The 16,881-nt window shown below is 45.1% G+C and overlaps 1 protein-coding gene and 1 long non-coding RNA gene across 2 annotated transcripts; one reads left to right on the plus strand and one right to left on the minus strand.

The window, feature by feature from the left end:
* The first annotated feature begins 3,163 nt into the window (after positions 1-3,163).
* On the plus strand, positions 3,164-13,519 carry LOC147584339 (uncharacterized). The gene is made up of 2 exons (XR_015248528.1): positions 3,164-3,820; positions 10,628-13,519. It is a non-coding gene; the product is annotated as an uncharacterized LOC147584339 (long non-coding RNA).
* TMEM174 (transmembrane protein 174) lies at positions 13,150-15,338 on the minus strand. Its single transcript, XM_025924994.2, has 2 exons — positions 14,608-15,338; positions 13,150-14,417 (listed from the first exon to the last, which is right to left on the minus strand). The coding sequence occupies exons 1-2, from the start codon at positions 15,231-15,233 to the stop codon at positions 14,312-14,314; spliced, it is 732 nt and encodes a 243-aa protein (XP_025780779.1). The 5' UTR covers positions 15,234-15,338; the 3' UTR covers positions 13,150-14,311.
* Between the last annotated feature and the right edge of the window lie 1,543 nt (positions 15,339-16,881).

The raw sequence follows: 16,881 nt of genomic DNA on the forward strand, positions 1-16,881 counted from the left end.
TGGACACTGAGAGAGAGAGAGGGCAAGTACTTGTCACGGGTCAGAACAGAAGGATGGAATGACATGAGTCCATTCTGACTCCAGAACGTACTTTTTAAAAACACCATTCCAGATCCTTAAAGAAAAAGACCAAACCAGGGGCGCCTGGGTGGCTCAGTCAGTTGAGCGTCCGACCTCAGCTCGGGTCATGATCTCACAGTTTGTGAGTTCGAGCCCCGTGTCGGGCTCTGTGCTGACAGCTCAGAGCCTGGAGCCTGCTTCGGATTCTGTGTCTCCCTCTCCCTCTGCCCCTCCCCTGCTCATGCTGACCCTTTCTGTCTTTCAATAATAAATAAATGTTAAAAAAAGGAAAAAGACCACACCACAACCTTAGAGTTTACTGTCTTCTGCTGGAAGTGTTTTGTTATCAGTGGATCCATGAAACACACACCACGGCCTGGTGACAGAGCACCTTCAGATCAGGGGTAGGGTAGGGTAGCTGGAGGGTGACCGGTTCCCTCTGCTGACTTTCCCTGGTGAAGGCAATGAAATCTTAGACCCGAAGCCTGGGCAGGAATACCATTGCCTTCATTTACAAAGCTCCTACCGGGGCTCTGGGCACATGATAAGCACTGAGCTGGGCCTCACGGCCACACTAAGAGGCACAGACTATTCCACTCAACAGATACAGGGGGCAGAGGTATGACAATTTTCTCAGACATTCCCAAAGTTACTCGGCCAGTAAGGGGCCAAATCCTGTGACTCCAGGAGTCTGCCCTTGGCTGCTCTGCTCTACTGCGTGTAGTCCAGAGACCTGGTGACTGCAGGTGAGTGCAAGGGCCTCCTGAGGTCCTGGATTCCCTGCTGGCTCACCAGGACAGTGTAGCAGGCCCCTACGACTCACTGCCTTTGACAAGGCTGAGGGGAGGCCCTCAGCCAGATTCATAGCTATTTAGCACTCCCTTCTGCTAGTCATTGTCTCCCTCTCAGCACCCAGAACTTTCTTCTCCTAGCATGGTTTGCCCCTGCATTATTCACCTATGCCCATGTTCTACTAAGGACCACTGACTGTTTCCCATGTGCGAAACATGGGGCCTTTTGGTGGCGGGGAGGGGTCAGCAGGGCCACCTGATTTGAGGCCCCAGCTCGAGGGAGAAGTCTGGCGAGGATGAGGCTTCATCACAAGCGCTGATCTCCCTTGCAAAGTCCATCTTCTAAATCTTTCTGTAGGAATCATAAACTCGAAGAAGAAAACAAGAAGGGAAAAAAATTCCCAGTAGACAACGTAAGTGAAAAGCCTCTGTGTAGAAGCTGTCACACCCCTGCCCAGGGCTGTGATGTGAGTCTGTGCAAACTGTCCCCAGTATAGCTGCAGGGGACACCATTCGCATCAAAGTCTACGTGAGTCAGACCATTGGTTCTTAAACGTGGTGGCACATTGGAGTCACCTGGGAGGCTTTAAACGTTATTGGCATCTTGGTCCCTCCTCTAGTGTCTGATTTAGTTGGTCTGAGATGCAGCCTGGGCTTTGGAATTTTTCAAACTGTTCAGGTGGCTCTAATATGCAGCCACGTTTGAGAACCACTGACTTAGACTATGCTGTGAATGGCGTCCACGGGGGGGGGGGGTGTGCGGTGTACAATCGGCTAGCCCTTCAAATCGGCCCTGCCCACACACATATGCCATCTTCAATGACCTTAACTTGCTAGTAGGGGAGATCACAGACGAAATACATACTTTTCTGCCTTTTGAGTCCCAGTTTCCCTTGGGTTGTGATTGAGGCTGAGGAGAGCATAAGTACCGACCTCTGAGTCTTTGAAGGCTCTCTTATACTTCTTGCATCCTTCTGAGGGATGAGGGAGAGGCAGGGGTCTAATCCTGCTGAAAACAGGGAGTTTGTCAAGCCCAGTTTTGGAGGCTGCACAACTCTGGTGCTCTGCCCAGGGCAAGCATGCTGTTTTGATCGCCTGGCTGAGTGATTTAGGCCCTCGGAAGAATCTGGCTTATTTCCCCCGGTGCCTAGGTTATAAATCAGCCACCGTTAGCAGCTGCATTTTATTCTCTGGGGCCACAAGGAAACTGTAGTCATTTTTACTGAATTAGCAACTTAATTGCACTAAATATAGCTCTAATGCCCCAAAGAAGTTATGGCAGCTCCCAAAGGTGTCTGGCTTCCTACACTCTCCCCTCTCCCTCCCCACCACAAACTCAGGGAGCAAGTTAAACTCTGAAGAACTCAAGTCCTTAAATCCTAGCTTCTGGAATGAACGCACTTTGTTTTGATTATGTCAATACCATTAAATCCTGCCATGTGAATTTAATGTCCCTGTTTCCATAACAACTAATGTCCTTCAAATGTGAGGATGGGTTACACTGAAAATCCCACAAAAACTGAGAGAAATGAGACAAATATGTGACACAGCAAGTCCTTGGTGTTGTGGTTCAAAGCTTGCCTGTTGTACAACTTAGATGCTCTGTAACTCATTGATGCTTCCCTGCTGATGAGTGCATCTGTCGTTCTGAAATTATAAGTCAAGCTTCTTTGGCCGAAACCTTGCTTCTGGCATGTGTATTTATACTTGGCATTTCAAAGTTAATATTTTGGGTTCAGCAGAGGGATTCAAAACAAACATTTTCTGAAACGTTCCAAATTCTTGAGCAGATAGTTGAGTCTAAACCAAAGCGAGTGAGCGAGAGAGAGAGAGAACCAAGTATGGAAGAGGCTGCAGTTGCTTGCCCAGTATCCATTCTACAAGTTTCCCCCTTGTAATAGAACAACAGTAACAGCGAACAGCTGTGTTTCCCAGAATTCCTTTACAGCTTGGTGAAGCCACAGGACCACATTCCGGTCAATGAGGTGAAGGTTTTAAGAGAATCGAATCAGGTGTGAGGTATGCACTTTTTTCTTTTCTTTAATTTTTTTTTTTATGTTTTGTTTTATATTTGAGAGAGAGAGAGCGCAAGCAGGGGAGGGGCAGAGAGAGAGGGAGAGACAGAATCTGAAACAGGCTCCAGGCTCTGAGTCGTCAGCACAGAGCCCGACTTGGGGCTCAGACTCACTAGCAGTGAGATCATGACCTGAGCTGAAGTCAGACACGCAACTGACTCAGCCTCCCAGGTGCCGCCCCCCCCCCCCCCTTTCTTGTCTTTTTCTACTTCCTTCCACCTTCTAGGATGTAGACATAATGCCATGCTTCAGCAGCCATCTTGGACCATGGGATGACTGAAGAGGAAAGCTGGCTGGTGACTAAAGATGACAGAAAGATAGGAGTCTGGGACACTGATGATAGGGATCTGCCCTATACTACCTACCTTTGGGCTTTTCACATGGAGGAGAGAAATAAACTTACCTTGTTTAAAGTAATGTCATTTGGGGGATTTAGTTATATGAACACACATCTAATTCTAAAGTGATAGATTATGGCAGGGAAAAATTAATAGAAAAGTCATTTCTCCAGCTATGTTAGCACATTTTGGTCTGTTTGTCCACCTCCTAGAATGAACAGCATTGTCTGAGAACACATGCCTAAACGTGTTCTCTCACGCTCATCGAGGTTAAGCAACTTGCCTATAGTCACCTAGCTAGTAAGTGGCAGAGCTAGCGTTCTAGTTCAACCTAGGCTTTTTACTCCTCCCTGCTTTCCCCATCAGGGTAGCATGACTTACTAATTACAAGTCTGCGGACTTTGTTGTTTTTAATCAATAGTATCATCGTGTTTAATACTCAGCAGGCTGTGCAATGGTCAGGTCTGGGCTGAATCCACCCCAAACCCAAGGAGCCTGGAAGAATTTTGGTAACCATGAAGATGCTGTCTCCTCTGGAATCTTCCAGCCTTCATGAGTAAGGCTTTTGTATATCTCTTCTTTACCCAGTCCCCATCTATAATGCTCCCAGTAAATGGTAATAGACTTTGTACAACTGGAGGGAAGAGACTGCTTTGAGGTTCCACAAAAAGTTACCTTTGCTTAGAAGAGTTTAGTAACAGGTGGTTCCTTGGCTACCTTTGTTGGCCTTCTACAACGGTATTTCAAATCAAGCCACTTACTATATCGACCGTGTAGCATGAGGGAGCACTCAATAACGGACATGGCTAATCTTGGAAATGAGATTTGTCAACCCATCAAAATTAAGGACAGGGGAGAAGGAAGCCTCTTTGTTTATTTGGGCCATTCTGGTTCAATGAGTGTGGGTGACAATGAAATTTACTCATGAGAATTTTAAGTCCTGCCCCAGAAACACCAATTAAGTGACAAGCTGTCTGCTTCTCTCTTCATACTGAGAATAGTCTTAACTTATCTTAACATGGGACCCACAGCAGAGCTGTGAGGGCAGTACCAGTTCCTGGAGGGTGGTGGCTCCCTCCCTGGACCACAAGAGCTCTGAGGGCATGTACACCCAGTGCCTGGCTCACTGCATGCCAATACGATGAGCCTCCAAATGTTTGTTGCTTAAAGGGTTGAATGAATTTCTGAGAGCCTACAATGCTAACTGTGACTAATGTTACCTTAATACAATGGTTGTCATGCGGATGAAACCCAATCTTAAAAATACATGAGAAATAGTTATAGAATCCATGTAAAGCTGGGTCCTTTGTGGCTAATCTTAGCACATTGTCACACTTAAAGGAACCAATTAGGTTTCCCTACATGTAACCGTAAAGTCAAAATAATAGTGGCTTAAACAAGATTTAAAACTTTATTTCTCTTTCATTTTAAAGAAATCTAGAGTAGACAATCAGGCAGCATCGTAATAGTCACTAAAGACCAACTTTTTTTTCTATCTTTCTCCTCTTTTTTTGTTTTTTGTTTTGTTTTTTTTTAACATTTATTTATTATCAAGAGACAGAGAGAGACAGCATGAGCAGGAGAGGGGCAGTGGGAGGGGGAGACACAGAACCCAAAGCAGGCTCCAGGCTCTGAGCTGTCAGCACAGAGCCCAACGCAGGGCTCGAACTCACAAACCGTGAGATCGTTGGCCTGAGCCGAAGTCGGACGCTCAACCGACTGAGCCACCCAGGCGCCCCTCTCCTCCATCTTTATAATAAGTAGCTTCTTTTCTCAGGGTCACCTCATGGTCCAAGCTGGCTGCTAGATCTTCTGTGATCACATGTAAGTTGTAGTCTTTCAGAAGAGTGAAAAGCAGGAAGTCAGAAAAGGAATTCCCCTATGTATTTTCCACATAGTCTTTCTGGAAGTCCTATCCCAAAACTTCTGCTTACATCCAGTTAGCCAGAACTTAATCATATGCTCATACTTAGCTGCAAAGGAAGCTGGGAAATGTAGTGTTTTAGGAAGACACATGAACAGTCCTTCTTTTCTACCCCTGTAGTGTAGGCCAGCTGTTCTCAACCCTTAGGCTCTTGAAAACCTTTTATACCCTTAAAATATACGGAGGAACCCAAAGAATTTTTGATTATGTGATATATATTAGTATATACCATATTAGAAATTAAAATAAGAAAAATATTGTTTATTCATTATAAAATTAGTATATTTTATATCAAATATATTAATGTATTAGTATATTGTATATCAAATCATCACATTGTACACTTTAAAATCTTATCATTTTACTTGTGAATTATATCTCAATAAAGCTAGAAAAAATTTAAAAGCGCTCCAGGGTCTTCAAAAGACTTAAAACATAAAGATAAAAATTACAGGGGCACCTGCCTGGCTCAGTTAGAAGGGCGTGTGACTCAATCTTGGGACCATGAGTTCAAGCCCCGCGTTGGGTGTAGAGATTACTTAAATAAATAAATAAACAAATAAATAAACTTTTTAAAAAATTAAAAATAAATTAAAAATTAGTTTAATTTTTACTTTAATTAATTTTAAAATTAAAATAAATAAAAATTATAATTATATACCCTTTATGTGTTAAATAACATATTTTTTCCAAAGTGGAAAAGAAAGGTGAGAAGAATGGTATTTCTTTTCAATTTTGCAAATTTTTATAAAAGTATCCAACTGAACAGAAGACAGCCAGATTCTTGTATCTATTTCTGCATTGAATCTGTTGCAATGTGCTGTTTGGGTTGAATTATATGAAGAGAATCTGGTTTCACACAGATGTGTAAGTTGGAAATATAGAAATATTTCTAAAGCTTTTCAGATAATTGTAGATATTATTCTTTGACACGACACCAAAACTCACATGGCCGTTTCTTAAAGGCTAATTGCAATATGGAATCTGAAATCATATCCATGATTATTTTGCAGTCTATTCCATGAAAAGCCATTGGTCTATCTAGTGTGTTGAATGTATTTTTTACAGGCACATGATTTTGTAATATCATGTAGTGCTCATGTGGAAAATATTCATTCACTGAGTTATGCCGACCTTTCAAATGTTAACATTTCATTATATAATAGAGTTTAAAATCACATTTTTAAATATTCTTTTATGTTTATTTTCTGAGAGAGAGAGAGGTAGGTCAGGGAGGGGCAGAGAGAGAGAGAGAGAGAGGGAGAGGGAGAGAGAGAATCCCAAGCAGGCTCCACCCTGTCAGTGCAGAGCCCGACGTGGGGCTTGAACTCAGGAACTGTGAGATCATGACCTGAGCGGAAACCAAGAGTTGGACGCTTAACAGACTGAGCCACCCAGGTGCCCTTAAAATGACATTTTTTTTTTAATTTTTTTTTTTTCAGCGTTTATTTATTTTTGGGACAGAGAGAGACAGAGCATGAACGGGGGAGGGGCAGAAAGAGAGGGAGACACAGAATCGGAAACAGGCTCCAGGCTCTGAGTGGTCAGCCCAGAGCCTGACGCGGGGCTCGAACTCACGGACCGCGAGATCGTGACCTGGCTGAAGTCGGACGCTTAACCGACTGCGCCACCCAGGCACCCCAAAATGACATTTTTAAATACCACTTTGATCTCAAAAATAAAGTACAGTTTTAGGGAAGTTGTCGAACTCGTGATGACAAATAAAATTTTCAGAAATTCTAATTTTCACTTGAAAGGTTCAATATTATCATTAGCACTAAATGCTGTCAGTTATTTCCCTTGAAGTGACAAACTGACTTTGTTCAGTTTTGAAAGAATATCCGCCAGGTACACAAGTCTAAGTAGCCATGGTGCCTCCTGCCACGGGCCTTTGAGAACCACAGAGTAAGCTGGGAGGTCAGCCAGGGTGTCACTTAAGCACAGGGACCAGAAAGGTGACCCCTGAAGGTGAGCCCCCAGTGACCTCTGAGGGGCCAAATGAGGCAGAGACACGCTCTAGTCTAAACCTGTTCTCTTTGGAGCTTTATAGACAGAGATTTTTGTTTTCCCTTTGCAGTCTCTTGGCCTTCTGAAAAATTCCAAGCATGTTTTCGTGGCTCCTGTTCAGACTGTTGAGGGATCAGGGAGTCCTTCCTGGCTGACGGGGCGATCAGACCAGCCCCAGAGGCCCAGAAGGAAAAGCCTCAGCTGGAATGCAGGAGGGACCAGGAGGGAAAGGGCCCGTGGCTGCTGCAGGCGCTGATGTCCTTGCACGGACCCATCCGGAGTGGGAAAGAGTAGGAAGGGGGGCACAGTTAATCCTACAGCTCCTTCTGATGAGGAAATCGGGTAGCTAGAGTTACTCTCAGTTTCATCCCCAAAGGTCCCAAGGTACGTGAATTGCTGCTGTGGTGAGCAGTTTTTCAAGGTGTGGAGGCAGAGGCTGGGTTGAGAAAACTATCAAAGAAAGAACCTGTGGAATCTGACTCATGACTCTCTGTGTGCCGTTGTTCCATTGACATTGGTCACTGTTTACCTAACATTGAACGTTAGCCAGCAGAGGACTTTAGCAACAACATATATGTGTGAAAAATCTTTCCCACACAGGGTGAGTGACGGACAATGGAACACTCTGTTCTCTCTCCCGAGACCTTATGTGTGTATGTCCATGTAAAAGTGTTATTCATATCACAGTATAAACATACCACATTTGCATCTATGTGCCTTGTGTGTATATCTGTTGCATATATAAGCAGCGGTGGCAATGAAAATTATTTACTCTAGGACTCAAGAAGATGCTGTTAACAGTAAAAGTACATGGGGAAAGATCATTTCCTTCTCTTCTTCCTCTTTCTAAAAATGATTTTGTGAACAGATAGTAAATGAGCATGGTAAAAAAAAAAATCCATTGGGGCACCTGGGTGGCTTTGTCGGTTGAGCGTCCAACTTTGGCTCAGGTCATGATCTCGCAGCTCGTGGGTTCTGTGCTGACAGCTCAGAGCCTGGAATCTGCTTCAGATTCTGTGTCTCCCTCTCTCTCTCTCTGCCCCTCCCCTGCTCATGCTCTCTCTCTCTCTCAAAATAAATAAACATTTTAAAAAAATCCATTGATTAGCATGGACTAAAGTGAAAAATGACCTTCCCATCCTCTGCTCCAGAAATGATTATTACCAGTCCTTATGTATTCATTAAGACATATTAAATCTATTTTAAAAACTGTAGGGGCGCCTGGGTGGCTCAGTCGGTTAAGCGGCCGACTTCACCTCAGGTCATGATCTCACGGTCCGTGAGTTCGAGCCCCACGTCGGGCTCTGTGCTGACGGCTCAGAGCCTGGAGCCCGTTTCAGATTCTGTGTCTCCCTCTTTCAATGACCCTCCCCCGTTCATGCTCTGTCTCTCTGTCCCCAAAATAAATAAATTTAAAAAAAATTTTTTTTAAAAAACTGTACACATACACACATTCCATCTTTTAAAATTTTATTTTTTTAAACTAATAAATTGGAAGATTCAAAGTGGAAAATCTCTGACTTCTTACACAAGCTTCACTTTCAGCCCGTTGTGTGTAGACATATTTGTGTGTATGATTTACACACGTGTAGGTTTTGTGCTGGAGGACAAATTCTTTGTTCCAGAAGAAAACTTCTGGAACCCAGAAAACTGATTTCCTTCCCAGTTCATCTGGTTATTAATCTTCTTAAAAGCTCAAGGCAAATAAAATTCCCCTATCTGAGACCTTTGTGGTATCCCAAAGGCAGGTGAGAATCATTCCCATGGAGTTGTCTTCACTTTCTGATTTGTCATCAGTTCTTAAGAGCAATCCAGTAACGGTTTATTTAGTACGGCTCGCTGTTGATTTTATAACCAACTGCTGACTGCCTGGGACATAAAACTCTTGATGATTTACTAGTAGTAAATGGGCAAGAAATCCATAAATCACATTCTATAAGAGGGTATAGGTGAACACACACACACACACACACACACACACACACACACTTATCCACCTTCAAAGGAAGAGTTGTAGGCATGTCCAGAAAATATATTCATTTTTAACTTGAGGAGAATTGGGAACTCACTGGTGAGAGGTCCACAATCAATGACCTCTGCGAGTTAAATTGTACCAGGTAATATTTTAATGTTCAGCAAGAGGTTTTGCCAATTATTTCTTAAAGAGAGACTCTGGTTTCCACTTCTGAGATGTTCCAAGGAGTTTTTATGATTTCTGAAGGGAAGAACTTTTTTTTCCTAAAAGATTTTGCCTAACAAGTCAAAACTGCTAAAGGTTGCCAGAATTTTCAGATACTCTTGAAAATATTCAGCAACTCATAATTATTAACTAAACATTCACTTAAAGATCGCTTTGTGTTTTCGTGTATGTATTTTTTCTAGGCCTAGGTTTAGAAAAAATCTCTAATGATGTGCAAAAATTAGAAGAAATAAGTTTCTTCTTCCAGGGAAGTCTTAGAGTTTCAGGGAAGTGACAAAGGAGGAGATATAAAGTGAAAAATCTTGAAAAACATTTTTGGTTGGAAAGTGAGATTTAATAAATATGAATCTGCTACTATGAACAATTTTCTGGTTGTCTGCCTTCCAAAATACAGTATAAGGTAACTAGAAACTTAGGATGCATTTAGCAAAAAGCTAATCTCATTTGGTTTTTGAATGAAGCAAAATGAAGAGGTAAAAATAAAATAGAGAAGATTGGGAATAAGTTGAACAGTGATTTAGATATTTGATGACCTTAAGGAAGTGTACATTTTTTAGGTGTAATCATGGCATGACTCTTTTTTTTGAGTCTTTACCTTTTAAAGATACACAATGAAATATTTTTAAGATGATGTGATTTACTTTTTAAAAATCCAGTTGGGGGTGCCTGGGTGGCTCAGTCAGTTAAGCATCGGACTCTTGATTTTGGCTCAGGTCATGGTCCCAGGATCATGGGATCAAGCCCTGCACTGAACATGGAGCCTATTTAAGATTTTCTCTCTCTTTCTCTCCCTCTCCCTCTACCCCTCCACACCTCACACTCTTCCTCTGTCAGTCAATCAATCAATCAATCAAATATCCAGTTGGGTTATACAACTGCCAAATCATTATATTGTACACCTGAAACTAACATAATGTTAGATGTCAGTTATACCTCAATTTAAAAAAAGTCTTTACAAAATAAAATAAAAAGATGAAAAACCCTGAAAAAAAATAATAAAAATCCAGGTGGGGGATTGTGGGTGGGGGTGTCAATGAAACAACCTCGGCCATGAGTTTTGAGGTTGGGTAATGGAAGACCCCGCAGGGTTTCATGTACTATTCTCTCTACCCTTGTAGTTGTTTGAAATTTTTCACAATGTAGAAAACAGCAGAACAGCTAAGTTGAAGTGGTCATGTATTAGCCATTTGGAAAGCTCTTCATTTATTTATTTCATATTTGTTACTCAACAGGAGCCGGGTGTTGGTTGTGCAGAGGGCTCTGCATGAGGCCTTTCGTGAATGCCAAGTGGTGTGAGTTGCATTCTGCAGACAGCACCCTGGTTATCTCGACGGGCAGGGACACTACTGAGAACTAGGTGGGAAGCTTTCTTTGTTGATAAAAGGAGTCTACCTGACAACGGTTACTGGTTACTACGAGGAGCTTCTGTTTGGGGGAGAAACATCAGCCGCCTGGGGTGCAGGGTTTCAGCCAGCCCTGCTCCAGGGATCCAACAGTAAACAAGGCCCATGAGGCGCTCCAGAGGTCAGAAGCTGAAAACAGACACCCACAGCCAGCTCTTCACAAACAAGAGTCTTTATTTTTATGATGTACCCCGCCCTCTGTCAAAAAAAAAAAAAAAGTGGGGAGAGCATTATTTAAATGGCTGGTTTTGTAGCAAAGAGCTTGAAACTCAGATCGGTGCCCGGCACAGTGGAGCCAAAGGGAAAGGATTGATTGATCGCAGGCTCTGGGAAGCCCTCCACCTCTGCAGGACCCCTCCCTCTGGAGTTCTGTAGAAGGGAGGAAACACACACCCAGATTGCACAAGAGATCCAGTCCTTGGTTGGCCCAAATGGATCAAGAAGAAGTCCCAGGAGCTCTGTGAAAGCTTCTTCCCCTTGGTGGCTGGGCCTCACTTCACAGGCCTAGATAATCCCTCTCCTGCCCTGTCAAGATCCTGAGGTGTTATCAGTCTCTCCAGCCAAAAGGCCCAGCCCAAGTCGGCTCCCAGGAGAAGTTTCCACACAACATTACATTCTTCAGAAACCTGTCTCCTTTGATTAACAAGACCTTTTAGCTTTCTTTTGAATTCTATATAGATGGCCAGAACGCACCCACACACAGTGTCCCGCTAACGGCTGAGGGTGGAGAAGTGTCTCCTGGTGTTGGCGTAACCTAGATCTGAGCTTTGCCAGCAAAGTCAATGTTACACCCAATGTGACACTGGGTTTACCCTAACCAGTAAGTGTTCAGAATCATTATCACAGCTCCCTCCTCATTAAGAGCATTCAGTGGCTTTCCAGTTGCTCTGCCGACACAGACTAAAATGGCTGACAAGGCTGACAAGGCCCTAAAGGTTCTGGCCTGGGCACTGAAACTTTGAGCACGTTCCCAAAGCCAGGGCCACTTTGCACACTGATAATCTCAGGGTGGATAGCATAGCAGGGGCCGGACAGACTCTGATTCACTAGCCCCACATCACAGTCCTCCATTCATCCCTCATAAGATACTGACAGAAAGAATGATAAAAGGCAAATATCCGGATGACAAACTAAAAACTCTTCCAGTCAAAGAGACCGAGCACAGACTCAGTGTTGGAATCCAAAAGCCATTCAGTGGGCTTTCTATCATGCTGGCACCTGCAACCCCCGAGTGAAGACAGAGACCATGGTGTCTTGAAGCAAGAGAGCAGGTGGATGTAATTCTCGGGTAGCAGAAGGCCCCTCTATTTGGTGCCCTGCAGTAGCAGAGCAATACTGTTTACACAGCCTGTAAGGTGCCCCCTTAATACTGCCTCCCGCTTAGGGGGGATTGCCAGGCATCTCCCTCCTTCTCTTTGACTGGGTATCAGCTACTGTTCCCTCAGCTACCAGGACAGTCCTCAGAGGTCAAGAGACATCAGTCACAAAGCTTTCCTGTGTGAACAGTGCTCCCTGGGGTTCTGCAAGGCAGGGGCCTTGACTTCACTTCCTCAAGCAAGCCCTCCTGATCCTCCTGACCGGTCCAGAGCTATGAGACCCCTCCTGGATGTCAGAGAGTAGTTGATCAGATCTGTCTCCCCTCCTAGACTAGAAGCTCTGCTCTTCTGTTGGTGGGCTTTCTCACTGTTCTATCCCCACTTGGCCCGTGTCCTACCAGGGAGTAGAAGTTGAATGAACAAGTTCTGATTTTCCCACCCCCCTGACTATTCCAGGCCTGCCACCCACCTCGAGCTCCTGACACTCTGATGCACAGTCTTCGGAGGCATCGATGACCTCTGTGTTGGCACTTTTTCTCTTTCTTGGAACAGGGATGGTGCTGAGTAATTTTGTTGTTGCCTGGAGCTAAAAACTCCCCAAGGCCACTTCCCTGCGTGTGGGACTCGTGGCATCACTGAGATAAATCGGCTTTCCTGCCTGGCCTGCTTCTACACATGGACACCCTTTCCAAACATCTTTTTGTGATTTGACCTTCCCTTGATGCTCATTATAACTGAAATCCAGGAATATAGAGTTGTGGGCTGGGGGAGGATGAGCAGAGCAAGGGGTGAGGGAAGCAGGCGCGCAGGGCTCCAAGTGTCATTGCCAGTAGGCATGCCACAGGTGATGCTCAGCTGTGTCCCTGTCCCCAGACTTCCTCCCCAGAACCAGTGGCTCTCAGTTAGGAATCCAATATTTCATGACTATTGTTTCTGTAAACAGAATCACATTTTTCCATTACTTTCTATCATCACACATCAAAACAAATTCTCATATAAAAAGGTTTTGTTCCTAAGATATAATACAGATCACAATAATAATAAGCCAAGCATATTTTAATCATGTCCTTGGAAAATGAGATGTTTTTGATAAAAATTAGTAAAAATCATGAACATGGTACCAAAACGTTAAGGAATTGCTGAATCCTGTCTTCCTCTGGGATGAGCCTCCCTTATCTCGAGTGACAGGAAAATATTTTCTTTTAAAACTCAATGGTCGTAACTGTCTCTTCTAAAGTCTTCGATCCGTGGTGGTGGTTTATTACCCAGTTCAGATTCAGGGAGGTTAAGGCCACCAACTTCTTTTATATAGAAGATGAGCTTCTGTTGACCATAAAGATTGTTTCCACGATCCATGATTTTCCGGGTATGGACACGAGGCTCTATTTTGTCTAATTGAGCAGAACTCATCAACAGGTGCTTATAGAAGCACCCATGTTCTGTTGGTCCCTGGGCCCAGGTGGCTTGCGTCCAGCAGAGATCCTAGCCTGGGTGGACACATCAAGCTTTATCCTTGCCAGTAGTCCTTGTGACCCAGTGATAACTTAAGGATTTATTGACATCATTATCCTATTATTATTTATTTTGTATGGTTATTATTTTATTTTGTAGCCAGCTACCTAATACTTTTTGAACAGGAGACGTTATTTTACTTTATTCAGCCGTTAAAATGTTTTGCAGCCGTTAAGATACCCAGAGCCCTCAGGGGACGCCGGATGGCAACCGAGTTGTTTGGGGATCTGCAAACCCCCTTTGAGGGGCTGAGAACCGGCACTGGGAAATCTCCAGGTGAGCCTATTTTCTCTTGCCCACCTGCTACCCACCCCCCACTCTCACTTCCATGGAAACTTCCGGAGTCCCAGCAGCCGTGATGTTTCCCTTGGCTGCCGGAGCTAAAATTGAGACCCCAGTGCCTTCCTGGCAAGGGGTGGGTTGTGGACAAAGAAATAAAATTTCTGCCCATGAACCGTATGCGGGAATGTCCAGCTGTACCAGAAGGAAATATCCCCCCACCCCGGGCCTGATTTTTACCAATCTGAGACGTGTTGGTTCCCATTTCCCCTCCCACCGCACCCCCTTGAACGGTCTCCATCAGGCTGCCTAGGCTGTCCTACTGTCCAGACTCTGAAAGTCACGGCATCCGACACCTCATTCGTCAGCAACAATGACTTAAATGCTGTTCCCTCATCATCATGGTCTAGCGAGGAAGGGAGTATATTTCCTCATAGGGAGGAGGAGAGAAGCAGGTGGAGTCCTCTTCTCCCAGCTGTGTCTCTTCCAGCTGGTCAGCATCAGGGCCGGACCTGGCAGTGGGAGCAGAAAACACAGACCCGTTACAGCCCACGACGCGTGTCTCAGAGCCAACGCCGCCACCCTGGGGAGAGGCCACACAGACCTTCGCATTCTCCCGACACCTTCCTTCTAGACCGGACAAAGTCACGGGCTGTGACTGTGACACCCGCAAGGGGACCGTCCCCCCTCCACACCACGTACCTGTCATTTCCACCAGCCACAATCGAAGAGTAGTCTTGCTCTCCAATAAACGTGGCATTGTCTGGAGGGTAGATGGTGTAGTACTGAGGAGGGCTTGGCGTGGCCATCACCACCCCTCCAGGTGGTATGAGACCACAGGGGTTCACCACTGGCTGCAGGTAGGCGGCGTTGATCCCAAGGGGCTCTTGAGAGCCATAGGGAGGAGGGATATATTGCACCACAGTGGCCCCATGGAAGGTGATGGGCTGGTTGATACCAGTGAAAACAAATGATTGTCCTCCCGCCGTCTGCTCCGAATCCAGAGCCCTTTCCTCACTTTCTTTGCACACCTGGCAGGAGAGCATTTTGAACTTGCACACAGCAATCAGGATGAATGTCACTCCGACCGATAGCAGGATGGGCCCAAGGAGCTGGGTCCATTCAAAGTGAGAGACACCTTGGTATTTGATCCAGCCCATGATGGTGAACGTGATCCCCACTAGTCCCAGGAAGATGCCTGAGAAGAGCAAGGTGGCCCCTGCCTTGTCATCATCGGACACCTGGATGTCAGCGGTACTGGGTGTGTAAGGAGTGACCGAAAACACGTTGAGAGGGAAGTCGTCCAAGCGGCTGCCACCCCGCTCCATCGTCCGCGCGCAATCACCCCGCTTCCCAGAGGGGAAAGGGATTATGAGAGCTCCTCAGAGCACAGCAAAGCAATCACAGGCTCCGATTAGTTATGGAAGAACTTTGGGCCTCTGTGGTTAACAGAGTATAACAGGCAGAGGCCTGAACTTTGTTTAGACGAGTAAAGGTCTGAGAAATGAAGCTTGAAGTTTTCTTATACATTGTCCACGATTGGCGGGCCTCTGTTTTACAATTCAATGACAAGCCCTTTCTCATTCACATTCATTCATTCATTCATTCATGAATTCAAAAAGTGTTTGAGCCTGTCCTTTTGTGCCACGGGGTGCTTTTCTAGATGCTAAAGGAACTGCTCCCGGGCCCTGTTTGCATCCTGCCAAAACCAGGATTCTAGAAATGGCAGAGGGACCTCCGGGGCCTCTGGCAGAGCAGGGGCCCTTGATGTACTCATCGCATGCTCAGACACCTAACCCGCTTTTCCTGCTGGATCAACTCACTGGAAGGGAACAGACACACATTTCTTGACTGTGTCGTCCTTCCCACGTCAGGGGGCTCGACCTGTGATGACCCTTAACCACCCACAGCCCTCACCGAGCTCTTAGGCGCTGCTGTCTTCTGGTCAGCCCATATGCCTTTTGCTTTCAGCCTTGGGGAACAGTTCCAACCAGGGGTGAGGAAGGACCCCCTAGGAAACCTTCCTATGCACCACATCAGTGGCAAAAGTTGAATGAGCGTCAGGTATGACCTGGCATCTAGGGGACACCTGCTGCAGACCCTCCCTCTGTGGTGGCAGCACGGTCCCTGGTCTCCAAGGTGAAGTCAACACCGGCTCTTTTTTTAAAGGGAACATTTTTTTTTTTTTTTATTAATTTTTTTTGAGGGGAGGGGTAGAAGGAGAGAGAGAATCTCAAGCAGGCTCCATGTTCGGTGGCTTTTTAAGCCTGCTGTGTTTGCAACCAAACTCAAGCTAATTCAGAGAAGAAAGCTTGACCTTTAATGACATTATCGGTCATTCATGATTGCAGAACTCGAAAGCGGCCCCATAAATTTGTTCCTCCACAGAATAGTAACTGTAATCCCCTTCCTTTCCTGGACAGGCCTTACCCAAACAGATGTGTCTCTTCAGTGGTTAAATATTATATTAGCTCCCTTTCCCATTAATAAGCAGAGGTCTGGGAAAAGAGTTGCCCTCTTGCCCTAGACAAGGCTTCCAAACTTTCCTAATGATACAAATCACCAGGGCCACTTTCTTTAAGGGCAAAATCTAAGTTCCTAACTCAGACCAACAGAATCAAAACTTCCAAGGAAGTGTGAATGCCCCGAGTGGCTTTTATCATCGGAATCTTTGTTAACCTACTCCAAGTTAATCCCAAGTGCTGCTGGAAGACCAGCGGACTTTGTTTCCCACCAAAAACACCTCCCCTCTGCTACAGGACAAGGCCTGTAATCTCTAACTTCATTTCCAGCTGGGAAAGCAAGCAGGTGACCCCCCTCGGATATCGTCCCAGATGTGTCCTTAAGCAGCCAGATGGGCTGGTGGTGCATTTGAAGCGCTCTGTCGCTTTTCCCACTGAGCTAGATCAAAGACCCAGAGAAGCCAGCTTTTCTCTCTAATCATAAAAATTCTGATCAGCTAGCCTGACATTCTTT

The sequence above is a fragment of the Puma concolor genome, chromosome A1 (assembly GCF_028749965.1).
Source record: "Puma concolor isolate L17-30 chromosome A1, mPumCon1.1.hap2, whole genome shotgun sequence".
In the NCBI taxonomy this organism is placed as follows: Eukaryota; Metazoa; Chordata; class Mammalia; order Carnivora; family Felidae; genus Puma; species Puma concolor.

What these genes read in the sequence shown, in the direction of transcription:
- TMEM174 (XM_025924994.2), bottom strand. Translation starts at nt 15,233, where the DNA reads ATGGAGCGGGGTGGCAGCCGCTTGGACGACTTCCCTCTCAACGTGTTT. An exon ending in GTGGCTGGTGGAAATGACAG is followed by an intron (nt 14,418 to 14,607) that starts GTACGTGGTGTG and finishes TCCCACTGCCAG; the next exon opens with GTCCGGCCCTGATGCTGACC.